An 11608-nucleotide genomic window follows, 5' to 3' on the forward strand; every position below is an offset into this window, starting at 1 on the left:
GTCACGACAGAGAACGTGACAGTAATACGGGGTCCTGTGAAAGTAAATTATTGCACAGCTTAATAGCAGGGTCTGGGGAGACTGGGGGAAGAGTATAAAGACAAATCTTTGAAAAAATTGAGTGTTACTCTTTGTAGAAACCAGAATTGAAAAGGCTATCCCTGTGAGCAATTTGATTCTTCATAGAAAAAGATACCTTACCTTTTTAATAACCTAAGATGATTCATAAAAATTAACTAAACTAGAAATCGTCATTTTTTGGCTTTTGAAAACACATGTGCAGTTACAAGCAAAAGTAACACAAAAATATTAAAGTGAAATCAAGCCCATTGTAAGCTCCCTGAGATGACACAGAGATACACTACACACAGCACAATGTTACAGCAGAAAATAACGTACAAGGATCATTTAAAGTAAAATCCAATTTCTATTTCAATAGCTCCTATAACATACAAGCTAAACTATCTTTATGATTGTTTGTTGCTATAAAGTTATTCGTACCAGGAAAACGGTCATATTTAAAATTCTCAAAATTATTTTGGCACAGGTCAAATCTCATTTTGTTAAGTCTCTGAGCTCCTTTAACAGGCTGATTTTTTTTTGCATTGGCCTCTTTCTTCCTCCTTCCAGCCTCCCTCTCCAGAGTGCCTTGCTCCCTGTCCCGGCCTTACAGCTACTCTCTCCCCTTCACATTAACCCCAGGGCAGCATGTAATGCCATAACCTTTCTAACCAATTGTGCTCTGCAAAAACCATGTGGCTTGGCCGGGTGCGATGGCTCACGCCTGTAATCTTAGCACTCTGGGAGGCCGAGGCGGGCGGATTGCTCAAGGTCAGGAGTTCGAAACCAGCCTGAGCAAGAGCGAGACCCCCATCTCTACTATAAATAGAAAGAAATTAATTGGCTAACTAATATATATTCAAAAAATTAGCCGGGCATGGTGGCGCATGCCTGTAGTCCCAGCTACTCGGGAGGCTGAGGCAGCAGGATTGCTTGAGCCCAGGAGACTGAGGTTGCTGTGAGCTAGGCTGACGCCACGGCACTCACTCTAGCCTGGGCAACAAAGCAAGACTCTGTCTCAAAAAAACAACAAAAAAAAAACCCAAAAAACCATGGGGCTTCTCTGATATAAAGACTTAAGGCTCCTACCCCCCAAAGAGGACCCCATATAATTTTTCTGATGCTTATTGTCAAGTAAGAGGAACCACATGGGGCACATTTTGAGCCTCTCTCTTATTAATCCTAAAATTGCCCACAGGGGTCAGTGTCTTAAAGTCTCCAAAGCTTTACGCCTCAGATGCTCATCCAGACACTGGATGGCAAAGTGGTCGACGTCCACGTCAAACTTATTGGCAAACAAGTGGTTCTTGGGCAGCATCCAGTTCAAGTCTCCGGCTCCAAAAATGCACACCGAGCGCACGTGGATGCCGTTGCAGGGTGGGTAGGGAGCGCCCTTAGACATGTCACCCTCGTAGTACTGCCACTTGACAAACCTGGCAACCGCCTGCATGTCAGACAAGTCGTACTTATGGCTCAGGGAGAGAGAGCCAGGGACCTCAGGGATCCTTTGGATAGTGGCCCAGAGATACTCATCTGGGCTGTACGTGTCCTGCGCCCACTGCATGAACTTTTGGATTTTTTCATTCTCTAGCACATACCCCACATACTCCCTGCTGACCACAAAATAGGCACTGCCTGAAAAAAGAGGAGTTTCAAGCGGCGGACGAATTTTGACAGTCCCCATGTTGGTCAGCTTCCCATTAACAACTGCATACTGCTTTTTCCACCTTTCTTCTTTATGGGAGGGCATCTTCTCGGTTTCAAGGTTATTTTCACCAATGAACGACTTGAGCTTCCTCACAATTTCTAGGTTGGTTTTAATAGGAAAATCCATGCCGCACAGATTTATCAAGTACTTCCAGCATGCGCTCATTCTGTACAGGTCCTTCATGCAGTTGAGGTCGGCCTGAACGCGACTCCATGACACGTAAACCACACTCTCCAACTGACTGGCCACAAAGACGTTACTGAAAAAGGACGCGATGCCCTTCACTGCGGCTAAGAAGGACTCCTCTGATTTTCTGTCCACGTGAATGCAGTAGAAGTTCTGAGGCATATAGATGGCCCTCAGGAGCCTGTCCAGCATTTCAATTTTGTGGTGAACCACTATGGAATATGCTATTGGAAACTGCTCCTCTTCTTTGCTAAGGGGTTCCATAATATATTTGCCCCTCTTGATGAAAGAAGTGCAGTCGCTGGTCATGTTTATGTAGTCGTGAGGTGTCCACCGAGTGCGCTTTCTGAATTTTACTGTGAGCATCTCAAGCTTTACCTTTTGGATTTCATCTACGTCACCCTGTAAAACTTTGGTGCAATTAATATTACTGCTAGGACTCTCTCCGACCAGCTGCAAGTGTCTGATGCTTACAAATTCGGGCTTTTGATGAATCCTTACAACAGAGAAGGTGACTAGGGAAAAAACAAGAACCACAAGCAGCATTTAGTGGGAAAAGAAAAAAGTCTTCTCCGTGGCAGCTTCTTCAGCATTTCAAACAACAATCAGAGACTTTCCTTTGCTAAGGGTCGTCTTCTAGGCTTCTAGGACCAATGAGATTTTCCCTCCGCCGTGGCCTGGACGGTCGTCAGTTTGCATTTATCAGAAGTGCAAAGGCATCTTGGAATGAAGAACAGCACATTTAGAATTAAAGAAAGTCCCGATCATTTAGTGCTTGGATTCCAGGTGACATCCTGTGCCCATTCGGAGTAACTCTCCTGCTGTCAGGTGTCTTGTATGTGCCAGGCATTCAGCAATGGTGATATGTTCCATGAGGCTTTTTAATAAATCTTTCTTTGGCTATTTGTTCTGTCTGTAGAACAACTCCTCCTTAGTGAGGATTTCCCAGGGGCATCGCATCTTCTGCTGATCTGTCTCCCTGCTGGTTTGTCATCCTAAACCTTTCCAAGCCATTTGCTACTTGGCAGCGGCCAAGATCATTTTAAAACCTCAAGTCAGTGGTGGTGCATGCCTATGATCCCAGCTACTCAGCAGGCTGAGGTGGGAGGATCACTTGGGCCTGGGAGTTCGAGGCTGCAGTGAGCTAGGATTATGCCTGTGAAAAGCCACTGCACTCCAGCCTGGGCAACATAGGGAGACTGCCTGAGAATGTGATCACCAGCATCAACAGCTGTTTCTAGAGCAGAGATTTGCAATGGGATGGTGATGGATGGATCAAATTTGATTCTCCCCCGGGCGACCTGACTGCCCCGCCGGGATCTGCAGGCGATCTCATCCACTCCGGAAGATGGGGAAAGAAGCGTAACCTGCAAGGGTGCCTGTGTTTTATTCTGCATCAAGAGAAAGCTCTGGAGTCTGGCCCGGAGGCGCGGGAGAGGGCCCGTCCGCGGGTGCCGCCAACCCCCCCTATTTCTACATTTTGTATGGAAACACAGAAGACCCTGCATAGGCAAACAAGCTAAAGCAATAAAAACCAATTGGGAGGCATCAATTTACCAGACTTCAGGCTATATTTCAAGGCTATAGTAATGAAAATAGCATGAAAATTGCACAAGAAAAGAGACATAGACAAATGGAACAAAACAGAGAACCCAGTTATGAAACCATCCTCATATTGCCATCTGATCTTTGATAAACAGACAAAAACATACATTGGGGAAAGGAATCCCTATTCAATAAATGGTGCTGGGAAAATTGGATATCTGCATGTAGATGAATGAAATAGGATCCACACCTCTCACCACTCCAAAAATCAGCTCATGATGATAAGAGACATAAACTTAAGGCATGAAACCATACAAATTCTAGAAAAAAAGTGTTACAAAAACTTTTATAGACATCCATCTAGGCAAAGAATCTCTGAAGAAGACCCCAAAAATAATTACAGCAACAACAAAAATAATTAAATGGGACCTTATCAAATTAAAAAAAACTTCTGCACAACTAAGGAAACAATCATTGAGCATATTGACAACCTGCAGAATGGGAGAAAATATCTGCATGCTATACATCTGATAAAATGATAAGTAAAATATATGAAGAACTCAAGCAAATCAGCAAGAAAACATCAAAGAACTCCATTAAAAAGTGAGCAAAAACATGGACAGAAACTTTTCAAAAGAAGATAGACTATGGCCAACAAGCTTATGAAAAAATGCTCAATATCTCTAATAATCAGGGAAATGCAAATCAAAACCACAATGAGATATCACTTAACTTCAGTGAAAATATCTTTTATCAAAAAGTCCCAGGCCGGGCGTGGTGGCTCACGCCTGTAATCCTAGCACTCTGGGAGGCCGAGGCGGGCGGATTGCTCGAGGTCAGGAGTTCGAAACCAGCCTGAGCAAGAGCGAGACCCAGTCTCTACTATAAAAATAGAAAGAAATTAATTGGCCAACTAATATATATATATATATATATATAAATTAGCCGGGCATGGTGGCACATGCCTGTAGTCCCAGCTACTCGGGAGGCTGAGGCAGGAGGATTACTTGAGCCCAGGAGTTTGAGGTTGCTGTGAGCTAGGCTGACGCCACGGCACTCACTATAGCCTAGGCAACAAGCGAGACTCTGTCTCAAAAAAAAAAAAAAAAAAAAAAGTCCCAGAATAACAAATGTTGCATGGAGGTGTCAAGATAAGAACACTCATACACTGCTAGTGGGATTGCAAAATACTACACCCGCTATGGAAATTCATATGGAGATACCACAAAGAACTAAAAGTGGAGCTACCATTTGATCCAGCAATCCCACTACTAGGCATCTACCCAAAGGAAAAGAACACATTGTATAAAAACAGACACCTGCACTCAAATGTTTATAGCAGCACAATTCACAATTGCAAAGATGTGCAAACAACTCAAGTGCCCATCAATATATGAGCAGATTAAGAAAATGTGGTATATGTATACCATGGAGTACTACTCAACCAATAAAATGATGATGAACTATTACCTCTTGTATTATTCTGGATGGAGCTAGAGATCATTTTTCTAAGTGAAATATCACAAGAATAAAAAAACAAATATCACATGTATGCACCATTAAATTGGAACTAATTGGACACCTATGTGAACATACGGTAATAACACTCATCAGAAAAAATCAGTTAGGGGGAGGAAGGGATGGGTAGGTACAATGCACACTATCTGGAGGGGGTGGGCATTGTACAAAAGGAATTTATGTAACCAAATTTTTTGTACTCCTGTAATATTCTGAAAGAAATTTAAAAAAGAAAAGAAAAATACATGTGCATCTAGTTGTAAATGAATAGTCAAAAAGATTGCTGAAATATGCTAAAGACTACAATTACTCAATACTTATACTCTGTCATGTGGCATGTTGCATCAGGATTGAGAGATAATAAGGATTGGATAGTTGGGTTTCTATCATGCTTAAACCAATTTACTTCCTCAGAGCAAAGTTCATACTGCTGACAGAACTGCTTTCCAGAGTTAAAAAGAGGAAGCTCAAAAAATAAATAAATAAAAATAAATAAATAAATAATTAAAAAGAGGAAGCTGTCACTCTAAATTATTGCTACATGAAGCATTCATGTATTTTTCCCTGATAAATTCTAAAGGGCTTGGCTGTTGGCAGAAATGACCCATTATGACTTAAACAGATATCCATCTGTAATGTATTAAATAAATGAGAGGATGAAATTACTTAAGCTATGCTCAATATGTTCACCCAAACAATAGTCTTTGAGAAAAGTTGATGCAGATTTATTTGCGTAGGAAATTTCAATAATTAATTCATTAAATGAATAAAACCAATTTTAGTGCAATGCAACTGATACACAAGAGACTTGATTTCAGGAATGTGAAGAATATTCATTTATTTTGCATGCTTGGTGGTCTCCCTAAAATCCCTTTTATTAAAGATGGATAAACTGGACAGATTTATGTCTTTACTCATCACATCTCTTTTAGGATTAAGATAAGCAGCAGTAATTACCTATATAATTTTGCCATATCATTTTCAATAAACTTGAAGACAAGAAAATGAGAAGAATGCATACAGTTGCTCCATGAAAAGCTGGACAAATCTGCTGAATTAACACCAGCGTAAATCACTGCATTGTTCACATACAGAAACTCAGTCAGAGCAAAAAGAAATAACAATAATGGAGATCCTTAGCCCTAGTTTAGAAAATAAGGCCATGAGCTTTAGAATAAAATTCAGTCCCCACAATAGCTTATTTTTGTAACCTCAGAGAAGTTTGTAAATCTTTCTGATGCTCAATTTCCTCATTTATTGATTAGCAGTATCTAACTCACATGGATTCTCAAAGGCTTAAGTGAAAAAATATATGAAAATTGTGTAAATTACTTGGCATATAATATGTACTCAATAAATGCATTCTATTTGTTGTTATTGTTATCTGATTATTCTTCCCTCAATACTGTATACATGTCTAGAGAGACTACCACACAGTGAATGCCCAATAAATTCTAGTAAAATATGTAAGGCATAGGCTTAACTATTTCACACTAAAATGTTAATGACATGACAACTTACTTTACTTACTTTAGGGTGAAACAAAGTATTTTTGTTCAAATATTTTGTTCAAAATTCTTTTGAAGAAAGAATTCCTTTAGATAGTAACATCTTAACTCAAATCATGAGTCAGTAATAATGCATTTTCTAGAAATACTGCTAATGAGCAGGGAAATGACTTAAGGTCTAGAGAGTGTTCTTATCATCCATTAGATCCTCAGAGGAACTTGTGATGACAAATTACAATTCACTGTGATTAGGAGCATGGGCTTTTGATTCAAAATGGTCTGGACTCAACTGCTGGCTCTATCACTTTGTAGCTATGTTATCTTGGGTAAGTCACTTAATATTTCTAAACCTTAGGTCAGAACTCAACAATACACATTATTTTTATTACTGTTATTAGTTGAGGCACAATGTTATCCTTGACATTGCCTTAGATACAGGGCAAAAAATTCTGTAATATAAGAAAACCCCATCGCCACAATGGATTCACATGGAAGAAATGACTGGCCAGAGTTTCAAATACAGTATATCTCAGTTAAAGCACAGACATCAGGTGTTATATTTGGATCACTGTGCACATGGAGACACACCTTCTAAAGGACATGAAATCCTTCACAGAAGACTTTGTAATATTGTACTTTCAAATGCTAAATTCATTTCCTGTCAACCACCATGTAATATAATTTGATCTGAAAAATAATGATATGCTTAAAAGCAGTAAGACACTTTTCAGACACTGCTAGTAACCTGAGATCCTTACACAACTGTAGCAGGATATAAATTCCAACAAAAGAAGGTGCCATAATGACTTCATCATCTGGTCTTTCTGCTTTGGCATAGTTCAGAAGCTAATTGTATTTTAAGACACAAGCATTTTGAATTAAGTGGTCTGAAAGCCAAAGTCTTTTCATAAAAATCTGTATTCAGTAACACTGTAAAATCAATCTTAGTGCTCCAGAATCTAGAACCAATTTGTGTACAACAAACACTTATTGAGTGTTTTATTGTACTAATATTTACATTCTCCCTACGTATGTGTGAATGTTTTGCCTCTCAAATATATGAAATTTGAGGTACTTTTGAAAACTAGATCTGTAGCTTTTATAGTCAGAAGATATTTAAAAAATCTTCTCTTAGCAAGTAAAAGGAGATTAAGTAGTTAGCAATAGGGAGTGAAATGATAAAACTTACTTTCAGATAATATGACTTTATTAATTTAATTAATTTAACCCAAATACAGGGTATCAACCAGCAGATACTTTTTTTTTTTTTTTTTTTACTTTTTTCCCACATTCATCCCATAAAAATGTTTTGGATTACACTCTTCATGTCATCTTCAAATGTCATCAAAATAAACTCAATAAATATATGTAGATGAGTACAGTGATTCAGTAGGAAGCTTGTTCATATGTCTGTGAAATCATTTGAGGCAACTTTGCAGCTTAATCAGTTCTTTAATTTCTGCAAGTAGGAAGTATATGCTATCTCCACTTCACACACTAGAGAAACCAAACCACAAAAAGGTTGTCTTCTACCTTCTAGAGCTCCTCTGTAGTAGATCATGATGCTGGAGGCACCACAATAAAAAAAAAAAAAAAAGATTCTTGGCCAGGAGATTTTCAGAGACTGAAGAAAGAGACACATGTGCAAACATATGCAATCATGTGGTAGTAATGTGGAAAGTATTATGATGGGGTTCTACCTCAAGCAATATTGAAGCCCAGGAGTGGAAGCATTTTTTGACTGGAATGAAAATTTTCAGAGAAATAAGGAAAGGTGCATTGTAGCAAAAGTGACATCATATAAAACTGCAGGAAAGTGAGAAATAAATGGGATATATTCAGGGAACTGTAAGTCATTTGGAGGTGGGTGAACTCAAAGCTGGATTCATGGTCATATGACTCGTGCAGTTAGACACAGCTCTGCAGTCAGAGGGGCTTCCTACCTGAATGAATACTCTGCTGTTACCATTTTAAAATCGTTACTAAGTTTTGAAAAAGAGTTTTATGACAGTTGTACAAATTAGATAGCCAGACCTGGCTGAAGTTATGTGTGACTATGGGACAAATATCGAAAAAGAAGCTGGAAATATGGTAGGCAAGGGACCATTCTTTAAGGTTCCTGTACACTCTGCCAAAGAGTTTGGACCGTATCTTGGAGGTGATAACCATCAAATTATTTTAAGCAGTGGAGTGACAGGAAAATATTTTAATATTTTTCAAAAAACATTATGAAGATGCATAAATAGAGAATCAGAGGATGGAGTTAGGCTGTTAGAAGCATATTGAAATATCGAAGTTGAGAGATGCTTCAAGTTTGAAATAAGGCAATGGCAGTGGAAGTGGACAAAAGGCTGTTCCCAAAAACTTACAGAGTTTGAAAAAATACCAAAATTGACAGAATCTGATAATTATTGTGCACATCAAGCCAATGATGTTTGGATGAGCAATAAAATGAATACATAAATAATTGACAAATTGTTATATATTTATTTTATGAAATATATATATGTATATTTGCCTTCATTTTAACAAAATCAATAAGTATGTTTTAATAATAATGGTTTTTCACATCATCTGTTGACAGCAGTACTAAATAATACAATGTGCCTTGAGTCATGGTAATTTCTAACTATTTTTTCATTAACTTCACCTTGGAGAAATTATGAACTTCATAATTTCTATTAAAGTTCATAAGGGAAAACGTTCCCTTATGAACTTTCAGCTCAAATTGCAGTAACTGCAATTGACAATTAATTTATTAATTCTTTTTTATATAATTATATTTTCAGTTATTTCTGTTTCAAGTTACACTTACTCCATTCTGTATGTCTTCTGTGTTAAGAAACATGAACACTAGAAAACAATATCCTCATTGAATTCAAAAAACAATAACTTTTACATTTTAAAAATAAAATTAAAACCAAAAGTCAAAAAGATCACAAATAGACAAAGTAATTAATCAACTCAAAGAGCTGGAAAAAGAAGAACAGACCAACCACAACCCAGCAGAAAAAGTGAAATTAACAAGATCAAATCACAACTAAGTGAAATTGACAATAGGGAAACTATGCAGAATAATAATAAAACAAAAAGTTCTTCAAAAAAATAAACAAAATAGACACACCATTGGCTAGACTAATGAAAAGCAGAAAAGAGAAATCTCTAATAAGCTCCATCAGGAACAAAAAGGGAGATATCGCAACTGATCCCAAGAAGATACAAGATACAATCTATGAATACTACAAAAAACTTTATGCACACAAACTGGAAAATGTAGAGGAAATGTACAAATTTCTAGAATCATATAGCCTCTCTAGGCTCAACCAGGAAGAAATAGAATTCCTGAACAGACCAATATCATGAGCTGAAATAGAAACAGTAATTAAAAATCTTCACAAAAAGAAAAGTTCTGGCCCAGATAGTTTAACACCCAGATTTTATCACACTTACAAAGCAGAACTGGTGCATATCTTGCAGAAATTATTCCACAACATTGGGAAGAATGGAAACCTCACCAACACATTTTATGAAGCCAACATTACCCTGACACCAAAACCAGGAAAGGATGTAACAGAAAAAGAAAACTAACAGATCAATATCTCTTATGAACATTATGCAAAATTTTTCAACAAAATCCTAGCTAACCAAATCCAGATGCTTAACAAGAAACTAATCCATCATGACCAAATAAGCTTCATCCCAGGGATACAGGGATGGTTCAACATATGCAAATCTATAAATGTAATTCACCACATAAACAGAAGCAAAAACAAAGACCATATTTTTCCTTCATAGATGCAGAAAAAGCATTTTACAAAATTCAACACCCTTTCATGATAAGAGCACTTAATAAAATAGGCATAGAAGTGGCATACCTAAAAATGGTAGAAGCCTTATATGACAGACCCACAGCCAAATCATACTGAATGAGGAAAAATTGAAAGCATTCCCCCTTAGAACTGGAACCAGACAAGCTTGCCTACTAATTCACACTTCTATTCAACATAGTGCTGGAAGTCCTGGATATAGCAATCAGACATGAAAGTGGAATTAAAGGTATCCAAATGGGGGCAGAAGAGACCAAACGTTCACTGTTTGATGATGATATGATATTGTATTTAGAAAACCCTAAGGATTCAACCAAGAGACTCCTTGAATTGATAAATGAATTTGGTAAAGTCTCAGGATACAAAAACAATACACAGAAATGAGAGGCATTCATATACACAAACAACAATCAAATTGAGAACCAAATCAAAGACTCAATACCCTTCACAATAGCAACAAAGAAAATAAATTACCTAGGAATATACTTAACTAAAGAGGTAAAAGAACTCTACAGGAAGAACTATGAAATGCTGATGAAAGAAACAGCAGAGGATGTAAACAGATGGAAATCCATACCATGCTTGTGAGTCGGCAGACTCAACATTGTAAAAATGTCTATACTATGCAAACTGATCTACAGATTCAATGCAATCACTATTAAAATCCCAAGATCATTCTTCTCAGATATCGAAAAAATAATTTTATGCTTCGTTTGGAGCCAGAAAAGACCCCGTATATCAAAAGAAATTCTAGGCAATAAAAACAAAATGGGAGGTATCAATATGCCAGATTTCAAATTATTCTACAAAGCTGTAGTAATTAAATCAATTTGGTATTGACACAAAAACAGAAATATTGACCAGTGGCACAGAACTGAGATCCCCGATATAAAACCATCCTCATATAGCCATCTAATCTCCTACAAAGCAGACACAAACATCCACTGGGGAAAAGAATCCCTATTCTATAAATGGTGCTAGGAATACTGGATAGCCACTTATAGAAGGCTGAAGCAGGATCCACACCTTTCACCTCTTACAAAAATCAACTCAACTAATAGACCTAAATTTAAGGTATGTAACTATTAGAATTCCAGAGGAAAATGTTTGAAACACTCTCGTAGACATTGGTCTAGGCAAAGAATTTATGAACAAGACCCCAAGGCAATCACAACAGCAACAAAAATAAATAAATGGGAACTGATGAAACTAAAAAGCTTCTGCACAGCCAAAGAAACACCCATGAAGACAAACAG

General features: G+C 37.6%; 1 protein-coding gene across 1 annotated transcript; it reads right to left on the reverse strand.

Moving 5' to 3' along the window:
- Positions 1-1157: 1157 nt before the first annotated feature.
- On the reverse strand, positions 1158-3047 carry LOC105862366 (beta-1,3-galactosyl-O-glycosyl-glycoprotein beta-1,6-N-acetylglucosaminyltransferase). Its single transcript, XM_020284942.2, is given in 3 exon segments — positions 1158-2499; positions 2502-2844; positions 2956-3047. Coding segments are annotated over 2 exon segments (1284 nt in total). The 5' UTR covers positions 2548-2844; positions 2956-3047; the 3' UTR covers positions 1158-1261.
- Positions 3048-11608: the final 8561 nt, after the last annotated feature.

Source organism: Microcebus murinus, chromosome X, assembly GCF_040939455.1.
Source record: "Microcebus murinus isolate Inina chromosome X, M.murinus_Inina_mat1.0, whole genome shotgun sequence".
Taxonomy (NCBI): domain Eukaryota; kingdom Metazoa; phylum Chordata; class Mammalia; order Primates; family Cheirogaleidae; genus Microcebus; species Microcebus murinus.